Here is a 23,117-nt window from a genome sequence, read left to right on the forward strand (position 1 = left end):
AAGTTGGGTTTGCATTAGAGATAGGGTTTTAGGTTTGAAAACAGAGAGAGAGCGGTCTGTGATGATTGTGCAAGAATTGTTTATGAAAGTGATTTTGGAGTATTATGGATGACGGAACCTATATTGATAGAGCCATTTAAGAGTTCCTTGTTTATTATTCAATGACATATTATTGTAATTAATAAAGCTTTCTTTATTTATAAAATCCTACGCTTCCTGCTCGTGGCTGCGTAAAGGGGAGGCAATAAAGGGAACAGTACAAGATTATAGGATAAAGTCTGTGTGTCCTCCCAGAGAGAGGATTGAGTAAGAGTTGAGCCTGAGCCTTAACTAGGGTGACCCTATGAAAAGGAGGACAGGGCTCCTGTATCTTTAACAGTTGCATAGAAAAGGGAATTTCAGCAGGTGTCATTGGTATATTTGGAAAACCTGGTGAAATTCCCTCTTCATCACAACAGTTAAAGCTACAGGAGCTATACTAGAGTGACCAGATACAAAAGAGGGCAGGGCACCTGCAGCTTTAACTGTTGTGGTGAAGAGGGAATTTCACCAGGTTCTTCATATATACAAATGACACCTGCTGAAATTCCCTTTTCGATACAGTTGTTAAAGATACAGGAGCCCTGTCCTCCTTTTCATATGGTCACCCTACTTAAAGGGCCTTGTGGTAGCGAAACCCAGTATGTGTGAGAGAAAGGAAGTACGGTGGTGGTGTCCAGCTGAGCCCCTCTTTTCTGAGGCCTAAATCATCCCCTCTCCCCATTAAAGAAACAAAACTGAGCATAATATTCATGATTAGGGGAGAAGCCAGCCAATGTTAAAACACCTTTTCAGTCAAGAGCGTTAAGCACATAACACCAGGGAATGCAGATGCTGGCAGGCAGGTGGGCCCAATCCGAGGGGGAGGCAAACTGAGGTTCGCTTGCCTGAGCCCCCCAAAGCCAACAGTGAGTGTAATAATCAGAGTACAATCCAGCCAATGTTAAGCATCTTTTAGGACAATAAAGCTAAGCAAAAACACACAATTCAATTTCAGACAAGTAAAAGGGACACAAAGTCTTTTAACTCGGTGTTTAGACTGGGATACAGTGTGTAATACATATATATATATATTTCTAAGTAAGCCACATACATCATTGAAGTATTTCCATACTTCTTTCAGGACAGAATGTCCTCTCAGGTGGTTCAAACAAAAACCATAAAATAGTTTAAAAGGTAAAAAATACAGATCCCAATAATGGCACCATAGGGGGGAAAAAACCTCCCTATTACAGGCACATATATTTTGGGTAGAATGACCATATGAAAAGGAGGACAGGGCTCCTGTATCTTTAACAGTTGTATTGAAAAGGGAATTTCAGCAGGTGTCATCTGTATATATGGAAAACCTGGTGAAATTTCCTCTTCATCACAACAGTTAAAGCTGCAGGTGCCCTGCCCTCTTTTAAATCTGGTCACTCTAGTATAGCTCCTGCAGCTTTAACTGCTGTGATGAAGAGGGAATTTCACTAGGTTCCCCACATATACAAACAACACCTGCTGAAATCCCCTTTTCAATACAACTGTTAAAGATACAGGAGCCCTCTCCTCCTTTTCATAGGGTCAACCTAGTATTGTAGTCTCAAGCCATGTAAGGCTTAAGACCAGCACCTTGAATCAGGCTCGGAAGCATACAGGCAGCCAATGCAAACAGTCTTATATGCTTAGACCTTCTGGTCCCAGTTATTAACCTGGCTGCTGCACTTTGCACAAGCTGCAACTTCTGAACAGCGTTCAAGGGCTTCTGGAGTTTGCTACAGAAATCCTCCCGTGAGTTGACTTACGCCTGCTTGTTGCATGCATCAGTACCTGTCATGTGGTAGCATGTCGTTTCTGAAGTCACATTTCATAAATAAACATAGAGCATCCACTATGATTAACTCTGCAAAATCAAATGCATCCAAAAACGGTGTAGTACAGAGACACCCAAAGAAGAGATCAATTAGGCCGCCTCTCCAGACAGGGTGTCGGCAGCTTTGTGCAGCAGATATGGTTCTCTGGAAAGGTCACTCACCCACTCAACCGCTGCAACGTAGAATCCTGGAGTACAGGCGTCATTCTCGATTTAGAGTGATATGGAGCATACATGGCATCACTTTGACAGCAGATGCTGCCACAAGCTTTAACGGGGTAGGAAAACATTATTTACTGTTGACCTGGTGCTTAGAACCCCATCAAAGCCTGGAAAGCCACCCTTCCTTAAGAATCATAGAATAGCAGAGTTGGAAGGGGCCTACAAGGCCATCGAGTCCAACCCCCTGCTCAATGCAGGAATCCACCCTAAAGCATCCCTGACAGATGCTTGTCCAGCTGCCTCTTGAAGGCCTCTAGTGGGGGAGAGCCCACAACCTCCCTAGGTAACTGGTTCCATTGTCATACTGCTCTAGTATGTTTTTCCTGATGTCCAGCTGGAATCTGGCTTCCTTTAACTTGAGCCTGTTATTCTGTGTCCTGCACTCTGGGAGGATCGAGAAGAGATCCTGGCCCTCCTCTGTGTGACAACCTTTTAAGTATTTGAAGAGTGCTATCATGTCTCCCCTCAATCTTCTCTTCTTCAGGCTAAACACGCCCAGTTGTTTCACTCTCTCCTCATAGGGCTTTGTTTCCAAACCCTTGATCATCCTCGTTGCCCTCCTCTGAACACGCTCCAGCTTGTCTGCGTCCTTCTTGAATTGTGGAGCCCAGAACTGGACGCAATACTCTAGATGAGGCCTAACCAGGGCCTAATAGAGAGGAACCAGGACCTCGCGTGATTTGGAAGCTATACTTCTATTAATGCAGCCCAAAATAGCATTTGCATTTTTTGCAGCCACATCATACTGTTGGTGCATATTCAGCTTGTGATCTATATCAATTCCAGCATTCATTAGAAATCAAAAGTCATTTTGCTTTAAGACAGCCTTCCCCAACGTGGTGCCCGCCAGATATTTTGGACTTCAGCTCCCAACAGCTTCAAGCAACATGGCCCATGGTCAGGAATGCTGGACACTGTAGTCCAAAACATTTGGAGGGCACCAAGTTGGGGAGGAATGCTTTAGACACAAAAAGTAGCCTGCCTGTTCCTAAAGTTATTTTATGTGTAACTTAGTTTGCTCATAAAATTATCATTACATGATACTCAGATGAATTTTAAACCTAAGAATTTTAAGATGTTGTGATTGTTATTTTAATATTGTATTGGTTTTAAATGCTCTTTTATCTACCTTTATGTATTATATTTTATTTAGCGTTGTTCCCCACCTTGATTCTGAGGGAGAGGCGGGTAATAAATAAATTTATTATTATTTTAAAACTTTTAAAAGTAAACTCAGTAAATTGATAATTCTTGTCATTAATAACTAGAATTACATTAGATGACTACTACAGCATCAGAAACACAGAACTCTATAGAACAAATCCAAAGTGGTCAAGAATGCTCATTTACTGTCATGAATGCACAATGGTGACTCTACTCACATGTTGGGAAACTGAGCATAAAATGTCTATCACGAAAATATACTTTGGATCAGTGCTTCCCAAACTTTTTCAGGTAACCGCCCCCTTGGTTCCACAAACTCATGCCCAGTGCCCCCTACCCTACCCTATAAAAATCATTATTCAGAATAGCGGTTTTCAACAACCCACTAAGGAAGATAATAACAATAAAATTCAAAACAGTAACAATTGAATATTTATTCAAAATCCAATTGCATTTTTTTAGTTTATTCAATGAAACATAATTGATGAACTTGATCCAGTGAGATCATCTTTTCAAAATCTGATAGTCATTTAGCAAGAATATTAGATATCACATTTAGTAACTAGGGTAGAGTACCTCACTATTCTGTCAATTCTTAATGTGATGGATGGCCTTGATGAAGTGATACCAGTTTCCCAATGTCTGGTTTAAAGTCACTTAACATGAGCCTTAAATCACCACATTTAAGTAATCGGGAGTCGATTTCTTTGCTTGGAGAGAAGCAGGCAGACCACATTTAACCACATTCCACCAAATATGATGTTGGAAATGCAACCAGGAGCTTCTGAACCACTCTCCGTAGTGCAGAATAGCGATTAGAAATTTCCTTCTGTAACCAAAACTCCTGGTATGGAAAAGACCACCTCGAGTGCCCCCCTGCTGCCCCTTTGCCTCTTAGCGCCCCCCTATGCAATCCTACTGCCCCCAAGGGGGCGGTACCGCCCACTTTGGGAACCTCTGCTTTAGATCAATAATTTTAATACAGAATGAAATCAATAACTATGTTGGGAATCTTACAGAAAGGATTAAAAGACACACACACCCAATAGCTTCATTAATTCCACGTTTTACATCTCTATTCTTAGGTGTTAGTTATTACATAATTTTTAGTAGGGTGACCATATGAAAAGGAGGACAGGGCCCCTGTATCTTTAACAGTCGTATTGAAAAGGGAATTTCAGCAGGTGTCGTTTGTATATATGGAGAACCTGGTGAAATTTCCTCTTCATCACAACAGTTAAAGCTGCAGGTGCCCTGCCCTCTTTTAAATCTGGTCACTCTAGTATAGCTCCTGCACTTTAACTGTTGTGATGAAGAGGGAATTTCATCAGCTTTTCCATATATACAAATGACACTTGCATAGAAATTCCCTTTTCTATGCAACTGTTAAAGATACAGGAGCCCTGTCCTCCTTTTCATATCGTCACCCTAGTTTTTAGAAATCATTTTGGGAGTAAAGGTTGGGTAAGACAAATATATTTGTCTTAAATGCTAAAAGAAAATTTTTCATAATCCAAAGCTGTTCCAATTTTTTGGAAAGAAACACTTTTTTATTTTTGAATTTTTCTGGTTCACAAAACCCTTCAGATCTCTAATTGCAAGATCTTTTTAATAAGGTTTTGTCTAACAGCTAATTGTTGTAGGTATAACACAGCTAATGCTCCTTTTAACCATTAGTTTAGGCATTGCCTAATAGTTGCCTCTTTTGGGGATTATTATTATCATCATCATCATCACATTTCTATACCACAAATCATAAAAAAAACAAAAAATACATAATTATAACATTATAACACGACATCGTAATAAAACGTGCTCTTAAAAAAAATTAAAATGCAAAATTTAAAAACAAATCACTAAAAACAATTTCAGTGCACAATTTTAGTAACAGGCCTATTCAGGATGGCGGGAAAAAATTCCACATCATACGCCATTAAATGTTTGGGAGTAGAAGGCATTCTTAACCTGTTGCCAAAAAGATAACAGTGCTAGTCCCAGGTGGGCCTCAGTGGGGAGCTCATTCCACAGTTGGGAGACCACCACTAAGAAGGCCCTCTCCCTCGTTGCCACCTCCCGAGCATTCCTCGGAGGAGGCACTCTGAAGAAGGCCCCAGATGTTGATCATAGTGTCCAGGTAGGTTCGTGCCGGAAGAGGTATTGTATAGGGTAATCATATGAAAAGGAGGACAGGGCTCCTGTATCTTTAACAGTTGCATAGAAAAGGGAATTTCAGCAGGTGTCATTTGTATATATGGAAAACCTGGTGAAATTCCCTCTTCATCACAACAGTTAAAGCTGCAGGAGCTACACTAGAGTGATCAGATTCAAAAGAGGGCAGGGCACCTGCAGCTTTAACTGTTGTGATGAAGAGGAAATTTCACTAGGTTCCCCACATATACAAACAACACCTGCTGAAATTCCCTTTTCTATGCAACTGTTAAAGATACAGGAGCCCTCTCCTCCTTTTCATATGGTCAACCTAGTATTGTAGTCTCAAGCCATGTAAGGCTTAAGACCAGCACCTTGAATCAGGCTCGGAAGCATACAGGCAGCCAGTGCAATATTGCAGCCAGTGCAATATTCTAGATGGGGCCTAACCAGGGCCGAATAGAGAGGAACCAGTACCTCACGTGATTTGGAAGCTATACTTCTATTAATGCAGTCCAAAATAACATTTGCCTTTCTTGCAGCCATATCGCACTGTTGGCTCATATTCAGCTTGCGATCTACAACAATTCCAAGATCCTTCTTGTTTGTAGTATTGCTGAGCCAAGTATCCCCCATCTTGTAACTGTGCATTTGGTTTCTATTTCCTAGATGTAGAATTTGGCATTTATCCCTATTAAATTTCATTCTGTTGTTTTCAGCCCTGCACTCCAGCCTATCAAGATCACTTTGAAGTTTGTTTCTGTCTTCCAGGGTATTAGCTATCCCGCCCAATTTCATGTCATCTGCATATTTGATAAGCATTCCCTGCATCTCCTCGTCCAAATCATTTATATAAATGTTGAAGAGCACTGGGCCCAGGACTGAGCCCTGCGGCACCCCACTCGTTGCCTCTCCCCAGTTTGAGAAGGTTCCATTGATAAGTACTCTTTGAGTCCGATTCTGTAGCCAACTGTGAATCCACCTAATAGTTGTTCCATCTAGCCCACTTTTAGCTAGTTTGTTAATTAGAATGTCATATGGTACTTTGTCAAAAGCTTAGCTGAAGTCAAGATATATGACAGAATATAATGCATATGTTTTTATGGAAGCTTGACAAAAATATGTTAACTTCCCATTTCAAATATTGCAGATCTACAAGTTCTCCCCTGTGTGATTAGTGTGGTGTTGAATGAGATGTTTCTTCTGACTGAAGCTCTTTCCACACTCCAGACGGTGATATGGTTTCTCCCTTGTGTGAAATCTTTCATGGTGAATGAGCTGTATCTTCTGAATGAAGCTCTTTTCACACACCAAGCATTTATACGGTTTCTCCCCTATGTGAGTTCTTTGGTGTTGAATTAGAGTTCTCTTCTGACTGAAGCTTTTCTCACACTCCAAGCATTTATATGGCTTCTCCCCTGTGTGAGTTCTTTGATGAGAAGTTAGAAGTGTTTTCTGACTGAAACTCGTTCCACATTCCAAGCATTTATATGGTTTCTCACCTGTGTGAGTTCTTAGATGACAAGTGAGATATTCCTTCTTACTGAAGCTCTTCCCACACTCCAAACAATGATATGGTTTCTCCCCTGTGTGAATTCTTTGATGATGAGTGAGATGTGCCTTCTGTCTGAAGATCTTTCCACACTCCAAACAAATGTATGGTTTCTCGCCAGTATGAATTCTTTGATGAGAAGTGAGTTGTGTCTTCAGACTGAAGCTTTTTTCACACTCCAAACAATGATATGGTTTCTCCCCTGTATGAATTCTTTGATGGTAAGTGAGATGTGTCTTTTGACTGAAGCTCTTTCCGCACTCCAAACAATGATATGGTTTCTCCCCTGTATGAATTCTTTCATGATAAGTGAGATATGTCTTCAGACTGAAACTCTTTCCACACTCCAAGCACTGATATGGTTTCTCCCCAGTGTGAGTTCTTTGATGTTGAATGAGATTTCTATTGTGACTGAAACTTTTTTCACACTCCAAGCATTTATATGGTTTTTTCCCTGTGTGAGTTCTTTGATGAGAACTAAGATATTTCTTCTGACTGAAACTCTTTCCACATTCCAAACAATGATATGGTTTCTCCCCAGTGTGAGTTCTTTGATGTCGTGTAAGACTTATCTTATGATTGAAGCTCTTTGCACATTCCAAGCATTTATATGGTTTTTCACCTGTGTGTGTTCTTTTCTGAGTTAAGTTTTTTCCACACTCCAAACAATTACATAGTTTCCCCTCTCTGTTAGTTCCTTGATGATACTTGAGATTTGTCTTCTGATTAAAGCTCTTTCCACACTCCAAACAATGATATGGTTTCTCCCCTATGTGAGGTCTTTGATGAGAAGTATGATATATCCTCTGACTATAGCTCTTCCCACATTGCAGGCATTTATATATTTTCTCCAATGTTTTAACGTTTGATTCAGAACTGAAAGTATTCCTATGCATATGGAACCTATTCTTTTCCTGTCTTTTATGCATTACTTCTTCAGTTGTGAGGTGATGGTAGCTATTTCCCTGAGAAGGAAATGAGTCTTTCCTCCTATTGCTATTTACTTCAGTTTTCCTTGTCTGTGCTTTGCTATTTATATATTTGTCTTTTTTTGGTGACATCCCACATGGTTCTGTCTTGTTTTCTGTTTCCCACTTATCAGCTCCTGGAATAAGGAAAAGAAATTGATCCTCAATTAATGTTCTCAATAAATTAAAGAACTGAAAAGACTTAGATGAGGTGTAGTTCCTACCATTTCTTTATTTTATTTGTGGCATTCATATACCACTGAATATAGTAAAATCTCTCAACGGTTCACAATAAATATTGAAATACCTTTAGATAGAATATTTAAAGCACAACATTAAAACTACTGCAGTAAAAACTTTTAAGGAGCAGCCAAATGGAGGGACGTGGTTAGTTTACATACAGCCTGGGCGAAAAGGTACGTTTTTAGGAGACGTTAGAAAGATGCCATATTTTCTGCCTCTCAGATTGGACAGGAGACAGTTTTTCAGAGGGTGGGTGCCACTACAGAGAAGGCCTTTCACCGGGGTTCTTCCTGGCAACATTCTCTGTGTTTTGGAATGACCAGCAAGGCCTCCTCTGATTATCTACCGTATTTCTTCAATTGTAAGACGCCATCGATTGTAAGATACACACTAATTTCAGTACCACCAACAGAAAATAAAAACCCTAATACACACCCGCGTATGTATTCTAAGACGCACCCCATTTTTAGAGACGTTTATATGGGGAAAAAAGTGTGTCTTAGAATCGAAGAAATAGGGTAAGTGTCGCCTGGGTGTATATAAGAGAAGGCTGTCTGCTAGTATCCTGGTCCCAAGTTGTTTATGGGATAATAGCATAGCCTTGTATGTGGGTCGGCAGCTAATAAGCAGCCAGTGCAGTGCTGTTAAAACAGGTGAGCATAGCAGGGCGTCCCAGTGAGTACCCTAGCTGCTGCATTCTGCACTAGCTACAGCTTCTGAACCAGGTGCAAGGGCAGCTCCACATAGAATGCATTGCAGTAGTCTAACTGTGGCTAGGATATCCCTTTCCAGGAACAGGCATGCCATGTGTTTATCTGCCTCTGTTGAATGCCTTTCACTTACTCTCAGTGTGGTACAATGCATTTGATTGGGCCCCATGGAGACCTGGATTCAGCTTTCAGCTGAGAAATGTTATTATTATTATTATTTATTTATTTATTTATTTATTTATATAGCACCATCAATGTACATGGTGCTGTACAGAGTAAAACAGTAAATAGTAAGGCCCTGCCGCATAGGCTTACAATCTAATAAAATCATAGTAAAACAATAAGGAGGGGAAGAGAATGCCAACAGGCACAGGGTAGGGTAAGCAGGCACAGGGTAGGGTAAAACTAACAGTATAAAGTCCGCACAACATCAAGTTTTAAAAGCTTTAGGAAAAAGAAAAGTTTGAAATGTAGTGTGTGTTTCTGGGCTAGCTGCTCTCTCGCTCGCTCTCGTTCTCCCTCTCAGCTTAACCAACGTTACACACTTTTTAGCAGGCCGCTCATCAGTAGGGTGGTACTGCAGACTCCAATGAAATTTGGGGACAATGGGCAAGCATCCTTTAAAATACCTTTGCCTGCACAAAGGTGGGGAAAATTACCATCAGAGTCGTCTTACCGAATTCCCTATAGGGCACATTAGCATTAGCAAGCAAATCAAAAGTCCACATATTCGAAAAGCCTTGGGACAGGCAAACGCAAATCTAACAATACCAGCATTTGCCAGCCTTGTAATCTCCCCGAAATAAATAAATCAGTGTTTTGTTGTTGCTGGTTTTGAGGCTCTAATGTGAAAAAATGTTACATGTTTGAGGCCTGGATCTTTAAGCTGCAGCCCTAAAATAGTGTTTAATTAAGTGATGATTTTAATATAACTCAACATATCCTACTTTCATTTTTTTGAACTGCCTTCCAAAGGTACTGTTCAATAGCTGTCTGGCTTTTTACAGTGTTTTAATTTTTCTATGTTAAACATTTTAGACTATTTTTATTATGTTGCATTTTTTTAAATTGTTGTAAACTGCCCAGAGAGCTTTGGTTATGGGGCGGTATACAAATGAAATAAACAATAATAATGAAAAAATACAGCCACAAAATGTTAAGGGAATGTTAATGATCCTCATCCTGAAGGGTGAGTTTTGGTTCTGGTCCAAAGTGGTTTTCCCTTGGGTTTTTTTTTTTTTTTTTGGCATTTAGGTTTCGACGCTTCAGTTTGCTCACTCGCTCTTCCCTTCGCTGCCCCCACCACCTCCTACGTCACCAAAGATTTATTTCCAGAGCGAGTTATTTTGTATCCTCTCTGTATAAAATCATAGAATCATAGAATAGCAGAGTTGGAAGGGGGATACAAGGCCATCGAGTCCAACCCCCTGCTCAATGCAGGAATCCACCCTAAAGCATCCCTGACAGATGCTTGTCCAGCTGCCTCTTGAAGGCCTCTAGTGTGGGAGAGCCCACAACCTCCCTAGGTCACTGGTTCCATTGCCGTACTGCTCTAACAGTCAGGAAGTTTTTCCTGATGTTCGCTTTCAGATAAGGATATAACAATCTTTAATTTAAACTGTCTGCGTCTCATCAAGGTTATTTTTAATACCTTCCGTGCGTCTCTCCCTTCTCGGCGAGAAACCGAAACTAACTTTTCCCGGCTACACTGAGAGGTTTTTTTTACATGCTTCAACTTCAAAGAAGATTCATAATTCTGCTAATGAGATTTACCCACTTTATCATGCCAATCACACAGAGATAAATGCGTTTCTAGGCTTCAGACATCCGGAGCTTGGAAGAACTTTACTGCATCATTCGGCTGCTAGGCTCCGCCCCAACGTTCCTCATCCTTATTGCATTTGGAACCTGATATGATCAGGACAACAGGGAGGCTTACCGAGAGAGGGCACGATGCCCCGGTTCTCCTCCATGACCTGCCTGTGCAGGGATCTCTGGTCAGGATCCAGCAGGGCCCACTCCTCCTCCGTGAAGCACACGGCAACCTCCTCAAAAGACACCAGACCCTGGATGGAAAGAGAAAATGTTTCCTCCTCAAAGATAACAAAAAGTGAGGCGGCTGGGTGGCATTGTACTGCAAGATTTAACTTTGCCTGCTGTGAAAACCTGCGGCTGGAGGAACAGCAGCAAAAAATGGCTCTGCCCCTACTGCCTTACTTGTGGGCTTCCGAAGGGACATCTGGTCAGCCAAGGTGAGAAACAGGTTACTGGACAGGATGGAGCTTTTGCCCCGTCCAGCAGGGCTCTCCGTATGATCTTAGCTTTGCCAGACAAGGGGAGGAGAGAGATCCGTTCTGGCCCTAGGAGGTGAGCCAGGTTTGGAGGTACCCAGGCTGCTGGTATTCCCCCTACCTGATCCGGTTCCACTCCAGAAAGAAAGAGAGATGGCTGAGAACTCATTCCCGGCGTCATTCCAGCCCCTGCGAGAGACAAAAGCAATGGGAAGCCAGCAGCACACAGTGTCTCAAAAATTGAGATTACTTTTGGAAATCAAGTCCCTTTGAACACAACAGGATTGGACTTCCCAGTCAAATGAAACAGAATTTTACTGGAAGTGATGCAAGTCTGAGTACGCCTGGGCAAGTTGGAGATGTCTTTATCTTCAATTTGTAGTTTGATCTTCAGTTGCGTCTAAATGCACATTTCCCCATTTAGATTCTTGGGCACAAATCAAACTGCTAGTTTCCGGGGAATTTAAACACAGTTTTGAGTTTGGAAAAGGTTAGAGACAAGCGTCTTCCTCCTGAAAAGGTCCCGGTGGGAGCATCAACAGTGACCAAGGTTCTCTTACATTCTCCAGACAGTGAGACCAGGTTTAATGACCTCAAAAGTGATCCTTACCCTGCAAGGCAACACGTCCATCACCCTCCTGCCTGATCTCCATTTGTTGGGGGCTCTGTCTGGTGCCTGATGGAGCTTTCTCTGCTGCAGGGAAACCAGATCCCAATTCTACAAATAGACGCCATATCTGAAAGAGCAATGAAGATCCAAGACATGGAATGGGTAGAAGGGTTAGAAAAAGAATGAGAGAGCGCAAAATATTGGAGGTGAGGAATGGAACATCTCTCCTGGGGCGATTTCCAGAATGGTTTGAGCAACGAGTAGAGAGTTTTAGGATATCTACCCTCCCATTCCTGCCCCCTGGATGAAACACTCTCACCTGCTGCTCTTGCTGCCTCTGGTCCTCTGCTTGGCTTAGGAGGAAGCCTTCTGCCAGGGCCACCGCCTGGGAACTGGTCTCCACTCTGCATTCTCTCACCCAGCTTGCCATCTCCGCTGGCAGGATGGTCAGGAACTGCTCCAGGATCACCAGGTCCAGGATCTGGTTTTTTGTGTGTCGCTCCGGCTTCAGCCACCGGCAGGAAAGTTTGTGGAGTTGGCTGCAAACCTCTCGGGGTCCCTCAGCCTCCTGGTAGCGGAAGTGCCTGAAACGCTGGAGCTGCACATCTGAGCTGACCGTGTCCTCACCCTGGAGCATCTTCTCTGTTCTTTCCCAGAATTCCCCACTGTTCTTGGGCTTAATGGCATCAGGGTCTCTTCGTGCTTCAGCCTCAGCTGCTGAATCTTGGTCGGTCATCTTTGATCTGTGTTTCAAAAAAACACCTGCTGCTGCTGCCATCTTCTCCTGAAGCCTCTCTTTCCTTAATCTACCTTAGAATCAGTTTCAATTAAGGCTCTCAGTCCTTTAAAGAAATTTGTTTTTATTAGTTGTCTGATTTTTGAACATCATTGCATCAATCAACCAAGTTCATGAATGCATAAAAGCTAGAAATTCTGATGAACTCATACATTTCTCTTTATTTTAAGCAGACTCTCTTTTATGTTACATAATTAAAAGGGACTCCTTTTCCTAGCTATCATAGTTAGGAGTTGCCTCACTGGAGCCTCACTGGAGCACAGGACAGGTTCTCACAGGGCAGCATCCTCCAGCCGAGGAGATCACAAGATTTATGCCCCACAGAAACCCTGGGTTGCTCTGTTGTGGGTTGCTTTTTCCCCTCTTCAGAATGTGTAACACTTCTTTTTCGTTCTCTTTTATTTCCCCTTTCCCCATTTATTGGGCTCATCTACATCAAGCAGGTTCTTCCACTATGAAAGTAGTATATAAAAAGCAGGAGCCACACTAAGGTGACCATATGAAAAGGAGGACAGGGCTCCTGTATCTTTAAAGTTGTATAGAAAAGGGAATTTCAGCAGCATGTAGCACCTGGTGAAATTTTGTCTTCATCATAACAGTTAAAGCTGCAGGTCCTGTCCTATTGACCAGATACAAAAGAGAGGAGGGCACCTGCAGCTTTAACTATTGCGGTGAAGAGGGAATTTCACCAGATGCTGTATGCATACAAATGAAACCTGCTGAAAATCCCTTTTCTCTACAACTGTTAAAGATACAGGAGCCCTGTCCTCCGTTTTATATGGTCACCCCAACACTACTGCTTTATAGTGATGTTGAAGTGCACTGACAACTGTTGGGGCCCATTGACACATACCATATACCGCTTTCATACCACTTCCATAGTGTTATGTACTGCTTGGTGTAGATGTGTCATGGGCCCCAACAGTTGTCAGTGCACTTCAAAACCACTATAAAGCAGTAGTGTGGCTCCTGTCTTTTATATACTGCTTTCATAACACTTTCATAGTGGAATATCCTGCTTGGTGTAGATGAGCCCATTGATTCAATTATTACCAGCCTTCTCCTCCTCTCCAGCGACCTCTCTCTGCAGGCCTGCCTCACAGGGGTGTCCCAAGATCTCTGGCTGCCCTTAGAAAAACTGCCACAAGCACGTCCCAATTCCCCTACCACCGCCCCCAAAGAGTAAAATGTCAGTAACAGTAACTTGAATGACTACAAAACTTACTGCCCTTTCAGAGGTCTCCAAATCACTTGCCTTTTTTGGGGGGAGGAGTCTTGGGGGGGCACCTGGTCTCCCTCCACCCGCCTTTGCTGGCTGCTGTCAGTCTGGCTGATCCAGCACAGAACAAGGGCAGCGTCTCAGCTCCAGGCAGGATTGCACCTGGGGACCCATACTTGCGGCGTGGGTGGGTGGAGGGAGAGCGGTGTTCAATTAAATGGGGGAATAATTTTAGTCAATGTAGAACAGTTTGATGCATTCGTCAGTTTGATTAATTAGTACTGCAGTTCTCCTTTAAACCCCCCCCCCAACTCATAGGACCACTTAGTCTGCTGAAAGGAGGGAAGCTTTGCTGATATTGTGGGGGAAGGGAATCTCGAGTGGATCAGTCGTGTAAGTCACCTCCCTATGGGGTGAAAAGGGGGTAGCGTCCAGCTTCCCTCCATGACGTTTTATCAGATTCGCCTCTGACACTTGGGGGGTGAATCTGTACATCTCCCCTCCTTAAGTCTTGTCACCTACTCCCTCTCCTGCCCCCCATGTCCCACCCCTCCCCTGCAGCCCATGGCCCCCCTTCACCCCAGTGCTCAAGGCAGGTGGGGGTGGGGGTCTCACCTGATCCACCATAGGAGGCACCGAAGCAGCACCTGAAGGAAACCTGGAGGATCAGCCTCTTTCCTCTGGGGAAAGAAAACCGGACAGGAAGAGCCTTTGGAGGGGGGAGCATTTCCTGTGGCGGTCACGGCCCCTCCCCAAATCCCTTTCCCCTCTAGGAAACTAGTTCATTTCTTTAACCCTTAGAAGGCCGAGCAGCAAGCTCCTTTCTCTGCATCTCTCCAAGTAGGACCCTGGAAACACTTTGCATTACACCACGGTGGCTTTTGGCTTTTCTTCTGCTATAGATGGGTGCGATTTCTCTTTTTCTGTTCTGGACATGTTGCCTTCCTGCTGAACGGAGCTGTTCAGCCAGGGTGCGTGTTCTGGTTTTGGTTGTAAATTCTTGCTTTTGTTCCGAGGCTCTTCTTGTCAGGAGGCTCAGAAGGTGACAGGAGGTTCAACCTAGGGTGACCACATGAAAAGGAGGACAGGACTCCTGTATCTTTAACAATTGCACAGAAAAGGGGATTTCAGCAGGTGTCATTTGTAGGCATGCAGCACCTGGTGAAATTCCATCTTCATCACAACAGTGAAAGTTGCAGGAGCCCTGCCCTCTTCTGTATCTGGTCACTCTAGCTATACTCCTGCAGCTTTAAGTGTTGTGATGATGAGGGAATTTCACCAGGTGCTGCATGCCTACAAATAACACCTGCTGAAATTCCCCTTACCAACCTGCCCGCTCACTGAGGTTGCTGGAGGGCATGCTCCTGGTGGTTCCACATGGACCTATGGCTAGGGTGACCATATGAAAAGGAGGACAGGGCTCCTGTATCTTTAACAGTTGCATAGAAAAGGGAATTTCAGCAGGTATCATTTGTATTTATAGAGAACCCGTGAAATTCCCTCTTCATCACAACTTTTAAAGGTGCAAGAGCTATACTAGACTGACCGGATTTAAAAGAGGGCAGGGCACCTGCAGCTTTAACTGTTGTGATGAAGAGGAAATTTCACCAGGTTCTCCATATATACAAATGACACCTGCTGAAATTCCCTTTTCAATACAACTGTTAATGATACAGGAGCCCGGTCCTCCTCTTCATATGGTCACCCTAAATAAGGGCAACGTAAAAACATTTACACCTTGGGGAAGGCTGCTATACCCGCAGTAGAAAGCCCTATAGATCTGAATGGGCCTTACTTGTGAACAGGCGCAGGATAGTACTGTAGCGAACTACAAAGCAAAACACAAGTTTTGTTCAGCAAGAAGAGAAAAAGTAACAGAGAACATAAAAGAGACCTCATTGCCATGAGCAGCTGAGGGGAAGCCGATGCGGTGCAAAGAAGAGGATTCCCTGTTCTTGCTTGGAGCGATGTGGAGAAAGGAGCTTGCTTAGGGTGACCTTATGAAAAGGAAGACAGGGCTCCTGTATTTTTAATAGTTGTATTGAAAAGGGAATTTCAGCAGGTGTCATTTGTATATATGGAGGACCTGGTGAAATTCCCTCTTCATCACAACAGTTAAAGCTGCAGGAGCAATACTAGAGTGACCAGATACAAAGGAGGACAGGGCTTCTGCAGGCAGCTTTAACTGTTGTGAAGAGGGAATTTCACCAGGTGCTGTATGCATACAAATGACAACTGCTGAAATTCCCCTTTAACGTTACAGGAGCCCTGTCCTCCTTTTCATATGGTCACCCTAATTGCTGCTTGGCCTTCTAAGGGTTAAAGGGGCTGAACCAGAATCCATCACGGGGAAGGGGATTTGGGGAGGAAGGGAGGGGTCGTGTCCTCCACAGGAAATGGTCTCACCACTACCACCACCACCAATGCTCTTCCTGTCCCGCCTTCTGCCTCCAGAGGAAAGAGGACTTTAAGTTTCCTCCAGGTGCTGCATCATTGCCTCTTTTGGGGGGATCAGGTGAGACACCCCCCCTCCGGCCTTGTGCATTGAAGGGGGTCCCTGGGCTGCAGGGGTGGGGGACAGGAGAGGGAGGAGGGGGTGGGAAGACGCCCAAATTCAACCCCCAGCGTGTTAGGATGTTTTAATAATGTATACTATGTTTTTAATTCAGTTTTATGTATTTTATACTTATTGCTATTCCCCGCCTCGATCCAAACGGAGGCGGGTAAGAAATAAAATTATTATTATTAATTAGTATTATTATGGGATCTGATTTCACGTCATGGAGGGAGCTGGACCCTCCCCCCCATTTCACCCTATTGGGAGGAGACCTACAAGGCTGATCCACTTGGGATCCCTCTCCCTGCCCCCAACATCAGGAGACTTCTTTCCTGCCTCCTTTTAACAGACCAGGTGTCCCCTTTCACCTGGGTGAGGGGATTTAAAGGGAGAACTGCAGTGGTAATTAATCAAACTGATTCATGCATTAAACTGCTCTACATTGGTTAAAATCGTTCCCCTGTTAATTGGGGAACGATTTAATTTCCCCCCCCCTGTTAATTGGGGAACGTTCCCCCCCCCTTGGGAAATGTGGGTCCGGTGATGCAATTCAGCATGTGGCAAAGCCCTTCCTTCGTCCTCTGCTGGATTGGCCAAAATGACAAAAGCAAAGGAAAGTGGGCTGAAGTACGCAAAGTCCCTCACCAAGACTTGCCCTACCGTGAGGCAGCGGATTTCGGGAGCCATGAAACGGAAAGCAAATCCTTAGTTATTTGAATGACTGTTTTTGACCTTTTACTACCAGTGGGAGCAGAGGGGAGAGGTCATCATTGGATTTTTTATTTTGCTCAAAATAAGAAGAGACCTGCTGGATCAGACCAAGGGTCCATCTAATCCAGCACTCGGTTTACACAGTGGCCAGGAACCAGGGCTGGGCAAAGCTGGTAGTGGCCAGATAGGAAATGTAGGCCCCATTTCAAACTGCTCATTAAGTATTTTTTAATCAGTTCTAAATACATATGAACTAGAACGATTTATAAAAAAAGGTAATGGCAAGCACTTTTATTCAAGATGTATATAAGACATTGCTTCTTCACATTCAGAAATGCTTTATGTGCTTTTCTTTGGGCAAATTCATCATCAACAACAGAAAAATCAAGCAACTTTGCCCAGGGGGACTCGGAGTAGGCCCCCTCAAAATCATAGGCCCATGCCAACTGGCCCTCTGCCCGGCCCTGCCCGGAACCCAGAAGCAGATCACAAGTGAAATAGCACCCTCCTGCCCATGTTCCCCAGCAACTGGGGTACATAGGCATTCTGCCTCTGATACTGGAGGTAGCAACAAGGCATCAGGACTAGTAGCCCTCTCCTCCAAGAATTTTTCTAAGCCCCTTTTGAAGCCATCCAAATTGGTGGCCACAACTACCTCTTGTGGTAGCAAATTCCATAGTTGGATTATGCGCTGTGTGGAGAAGTCCTTCCTTTTATCTCTTCTGAATTTCCCACCAATCAGCTTCATGTGGTGACCCCCGTTGGCTTCTAGTATTATGAGTAAGGGAAGAAAAATTTATTTATTTATTTTATTTATTTATTTAAGGATTTTTATGCCGCCATTCAGCCAAAAAAGGCTCTCACGGCGGCTTACAAAAGTATTTCTTGACAGTCCCTGCCCACAGGCTTACAATCTAAAAGACATGACACAAAAGGAAAGGGGATTGGGAGGGAGGAGGAGGAGGGGGGAAAGGAAAGCAAACTCAGGCACTACAATCTTAGTTGCAAAGTTCAGCAGTTACAGTTGACAGCAGGAGGGAGGGGGCTCTCAGCTGGAGCTGGACCCAGGCACGGTGGAGAGGTGCCTGGCTGCTGCTTCCTCCCTCACTGGTGGCCTCTGCAGAGACAGTTGGTAGCAGGAGGGAGGGGGCTCTCAGCTGGAGCTGGACCCAGGCACGGTGGAGAGGGGCCTGGCTGCTGCTTCCTCCCTCACTGGTGGCCTCTGCAGAGACAGTTGGTAGCAGGAGGGAGGGGGCTCTCAGCTGGAGCTGGACCCAGGCACGGTGGAGGTGCCTGGCTGCTGCTTCCTCCCTCACTGGCGGCCTCTGCAGTGACAGTTGGTAGCAGGAGGGAGGGGGCTCTCAGCTGGAGCTGGACCCAGGCACGGTGGAGAGGGGCCTGGCTGCTGCTTCCTCCCTCACTGGCGGCCTCTGCAGAGACAGTTGGTAGCAGGAGGGAGGGGGCTCTCAGCTGGAGCTGGACCCAGGCACGGTGGAGAGGGGCCTGGCTGCTGCTTCCTCCCTCACTGGTGGCCTCTGCAGAGACAGTTGGTAGCAGGAGGGAGGGGGCTCTCAGCTGGAGCTGGACCCAGGCACGGTGGAGAGGTGCCTGGCTGCTGCTTCCTCCCTCACTGGCGGCCTCTGCAGTGACAGTTGGTAGCAGGAGGGAGGGGGCTCTCAGCTGGAGCTGGACCCAGGCACGGTGGAGAGGGGCCTGGCTGCTGCTTCCTCCCTCACTGGCGGCCTCTGCAGTGACAGTTGGTAGCAGGAGGGAGGGGGCTCTCAGCTGGAGCTGGACCCAGGCACGGTGGAGAGGGGCCTGGCTGCTGCTTCCTCCCTCACTGGCGGCCTCTGCAGTGACAGTTGGTAGCAGGAGGGACGGGGCTCTCAGCTGGAGCTGGACCCAGGCACGGTGGAGAGGGGCCTGGCTGCTGCTTCCTCCCTCACTGGCGGCCTCTGCAGAGACAGTTGGTAGCAGGAGGGAGGGGGCTCTCAGCTGGAGCTGGACCCAGGCACGGTGGAGAGGGGCCTGGCTGCTGCTTCCTCCCTCACTGGTGGCCTCTGCAGAGACAGTTGGTAGCAGGAGGGAGGGGGCTCTCAGCTGGAGCTGGACCCAGGCACGGTGGAGAGGGGCCTGGCTGCTGCTTCCTCCCTCACTGGTGGCCTCTGCAGAGACAGTTGGTAGCAGGAGGGAGGGGGCTCTCAGCTGGAGCTGGACCCAGGCACGGTGGAGGTGCCTGGCTGCTGCTTCCTCCCTCACTGGCGGCCTCTGCAGTGACAGTTGGTAGCAGGAGGGACGGGGCTCTCAGCTGGAGCTGGACCCAGGCACGGTGGAGAGGGGCCTGGCTGCTGCTTCCTCCCTCACTGGCGGCCTCTGCAGAGACAGTTGGTAGCAGGAGGGAGGGGGCTCTCAGCTGGAGCTGGACCCAGGCACGGTGGAGAGGTGCCTGGCTGCTGCTTCCTCCCTCACTGGCGGCCTCTGCAGTGACAGTTGGTAGCAGGAGGGACGGGGCTCTCAGCTGGAGCTGGACCCAGGCACGGTGGAGAGGGGCCTGGCTGCTGCTTCCTCCCTCACTGGCGGCCTCTGCAGAGACAGTTGGTAGCAGGAGGGAGCGGGCTCTCAGCTGGAGCTGGACCCAGGCACGGTGGAGAGGTGCCTGGCTGCTGCTTCCTCCCTCACTGGCGGCCTCTGCAGTGACAGTTGGTAGCAGGAGGGAGGGGGCTCTCAGCTGGAGCTGGACCCAGGCACGGTGGAGAGGGGCCTGGCTGCTGCTTCCTCCCTCACTGGCGGCCTCTGCAGAGACAGTTGGTAGCAGGAGGGAGGGGGCTCTCAGCTGGAGCTGGACCCAGGCACGGTGGAGAGGTGCCTGGCTGCTGCTTCCTCCCTCACTGGCGGCCTCTGCAGTGACAGTTGGTAGCAGGAGGGAGGGGGCTCTCAGCTGGAGCTGGACCCAGGCACGGTGGAGAGGGGCCTGGCTGCTGCTTCCTCCCTCACTGGCGGCCTCTGCAGTGACAGTTGGTAGCAGGAGGGAGGGGGCTCTCAGCTGGAGCTGGACCCAGGCACGGTGGAGAGGGGCCTGGCTGCTGCTTCCTCCCTCACTGGCGGCCTCTGCAGTGACAGTTGGTAGCAGGAGGGAGGGGGCTCTCAGCTGGAGCTGGACCCAGGCACGGTGGAGAGGGGCCTGGCTGCTGCTTCCTCCCTCACTGGCGGCCTCTGCAGAGACAGTTGGTAGCAGGAGGGAGGGGGCTCTCAGCTGGAGCTGGACCCAGGCACGGTGGAGAGGGGCCTGGCTGCTGCTTCCTCCCTCACTGGCGGCCTCTGCAGAGACAGTTGGTAGCAGGAGGGAGGGGGCTCTCAGCTGGAGCTGGACCCAGGCACGGTGGAGAGGGGCCTGGCTGCTGCTTCCTCCCTCACTGGCGGCCTCTGCAGAGACAGTTGGTAGCAGGAGGGAGGGGGCTCTCAGCTGGAGCTGGACCCAGGCACGGTGGAGAGGGGCCTGGCTGCTGCTTCCTCCCTCACTGGCGGCCTCTGCAGTGACAGTTGGTAGCAGGAGGGAGGGGGCTCTCAGCTGGAGCTGGACCCAGGCACGGTGGAGAGGGGCCTGGCTGCTGCTTCCTCCCTCACTGGCGGCCTCTGCAGAGACAGTTGGTAGCAGGAGGGAGGGGGCTCTCAGCTGGAGCTGGACCCAGGCACGGTGGAGAGGGGCCTGGCTGCTGCTTCCTCCCTCACTGGCGGCCTCTGCAGTGACAGTTGGTAGCAGGAGGGAGGGGGCTCTCAGCTGGAGCTGGACCCAGGCACGGTGGAGAGGGGCCTGGCTGCTGCTTCCTCCCTCACTGGCGGCCTCTGCAGTGACAGTTGGTAGCAGGAGGGAGGGGGCTCTCAGCTGGAGCTGGACCCAGGCACGGTGGAGAGGGGCCTGGCTGCTGCTTCCTCCCTCACTCAATGTCTCCCTATCCGTGTTCTCCACACCATACATGATTTTGTGCACCTGTATCTTGTCTCTCTCCCTACTCACCTTTCTTCTAAGCTAAACAATCACAGCTGTTGTAACCTTTCCACATAGGGGAGATGCTCCAGCCCCTTCATCATTTTAGTTGCCCCTTTTCTGCAGTTTTTCCAGCTCTATAATAGCCTTTTTAGGTGCACTGATAAGAACTGTACACAGTATTCTAAGTGTGGTCGCACCATAGATTTGAATAAAGGCAGTATGATATTGGCAGTTTTAGTATTAATTCCTTCCCTAATTATACCTAACACGGAGTTTGCTTTTTATTACAGCAGCCACACACTGGGTTGACATTTTCACTGAGCTGTACACCACAACGCCAAGATCTCTTTCTTGGTCAGTCACTGCTACCTCTGATCCCATCAGGTTATACTTGAGGATGGGATTTTTTTTACCCCAATCTGCATCACTTTACACTTATTTAAATTGGTCCGCATTTGCCATTTAGATGCCTGTTCTCCTAGTTTGGGGAGATTCTTTTAGAGCTCTTCACAATCCTTTTTTTTTGTTTTTACCACCCTAAATGATCTGGTTCCATTGGCAAACTTGGCCACTTCACTGCTGTCAGTACTAGTTGTCTCAGTGTTCAGATTCCATTCCTGAAAACGTCGGTTCAGCCACAGACATCTCTCCTATATCTTCTGCAGTGAAGCCAGATTCTGCAATCTCACTTAAGTACTCCTTTAGGAAGCAAAAGATCTTGAGCCAGCCCTGCAATGCAGGCCTGTAGAGAGAGGCAGATGGACAGGAGTCCTTTCAAAAAGGAGGAGAAGGCTGATAATAATGGAATAAAAAAGGGGAAGAAAATGTACTGGTTCCTCTCTATTCAGCCCTGGTTAGGCCTCATGTAGAGTATTGCGTCCAGTTCTGGGCTCCACAATGCAAGAAGGACGCAGACAAGCTGGAGCGTGTTCAGAGGAGGGCAACCAGGATGATCAGGGGTCTGGAAACAAAGTCCTATGAAGAGAGACTGAAAGAACTGGGCATGTTTAGCCTGGAGAAGAGAAGATTGAGGGGAGACATGATAGCACTCTTGAAATACTTAAAAGGTTGTCACACAGAGGAGGGCCAGGATCTCCTCTCGATCCTCCCAGAGTGCAGGTCACGGAATAATGGGCTCACGTTAAAGGAAGCCAAATTCCGGCTGGCTTCCTGACTGTTAGAGCAATACGGCAATGGAATCAGTTAGGTTGTGGGCTCTCCCACACTAGAGGCCTTCAAGAGGCAGCTGGACAAGCATCTGTCAGGAATGCTTTAGGGTGGATTCCTGCATTGAGCAGGGGGTTGGATTCGATGGCCTTGTAGGCCCCTTCCAACTCTGCTATTCTATGAGTCTATAAAAAAGAGGTGTTAAAAAGTCCAAACAGGGGAAAAAAGCAAAGACTCTGTGTTTCTGTGGGACATAAAATTTGTGGTTTCCTCCTGTGAGAACCTTTCCTGTATTACAGTGAGGCAACTCTTGACTATGATAGAAATGGAGCCTCCATCTGCAAAGGTAGTATATCTCAGAAAATGAGGGGAAAACATTATTAAACTTTGCAATTATTTAAGGTAATACACAGTCTTTCTAAAGTGGAGATAAATGTATGTATTCATCAGAATTTCTACTTTCTATGAGTACATAAAATTGTTGATTAATACCTTGACTATTAAAAATCAGGTGACTAAAAATGAAGATTTTTTTAAAGTACGGACAGCCTTAATTTAAGCCACTTATCAGGTAGATTAATGAAAGAGGCTCAAGTAGAATATAGCAGCAACAGCAGGTGTCACAGACACAGTACAGCTGCAGATCCAACTTTTAGGGGAACAAATAGTAAGAGGAATGAAGATGAGAAATGTCCTGACTCCCAAGGAAGTGAACAATTTTGGTCAGAGGCCTTCAGGTGAAGAATCCTTCCCAAGTCTCCAGTTTCTCTTTCAGCCTTGGCATTTGTCCTTCTAGGACAAGGCCTGTTTGCTAGCTTGTGTCCCCCACATTTCACCTTGTCTAGACAAAACAGTAATTGTTTAATAATTTTGTTTTACT

At 46.4% G+C, this 23,117-nt stretch overlaps 2 protein-coding genes across 2 annotated transcripts in view; one reads left to right on the forward strand and one right to left on the reverse strand.

The window, feature by feature from the left end:
• LOC134396188 (zinc finger protein 436-like) overlaps positions 1 to 23,117 on the forward strand; it is a 64,180-nt gene that overhangs the window by 35,293 nt on the left and 5,770 nt on the right. The window lies entirely within an intron of this gene.
• LOC134396202 (zinc finger protein 883-like) lies at positions 6,434 to 11,923 on the reverse strand. The gene is made up of 4 exons (XM_063122612.1): positions 11,800 to 11,923; positions 11,311 to 11,378; positions 10,838 to 10,964; positions 6,434 to 8,082 (listed from the first exon to the last, which is right to left on the reverse strand). The coding sequence occupies exons 1-4, from the start codon at positions 11,840 to 11,842 to the stop codon at positions 6,578 to 6,580; spliced, it is 1,743 nt and encodes a 580-aa protein (XP_062978682.1). The 5' UTR covers positions 11,843 to 11,923; the 3' UTR covers positions 6,434 to 6,577.

Source organism: Elgaria multicarinata, chromosome 3 (assembly GCF_023053635.1).
Source record: "Elgaria multicarinata webbii isolate HBS135686 ecotype San Diego chromosome 3, rElgMul1.1.pri, whole genome shotgun sequence".
Classification (NCBI taxonomy): Eukaryota; Metazoa; Chordata; class Lepidosauria; order Squamata; family Anguidae; genus Elgaria; species Elgaria multicarinata.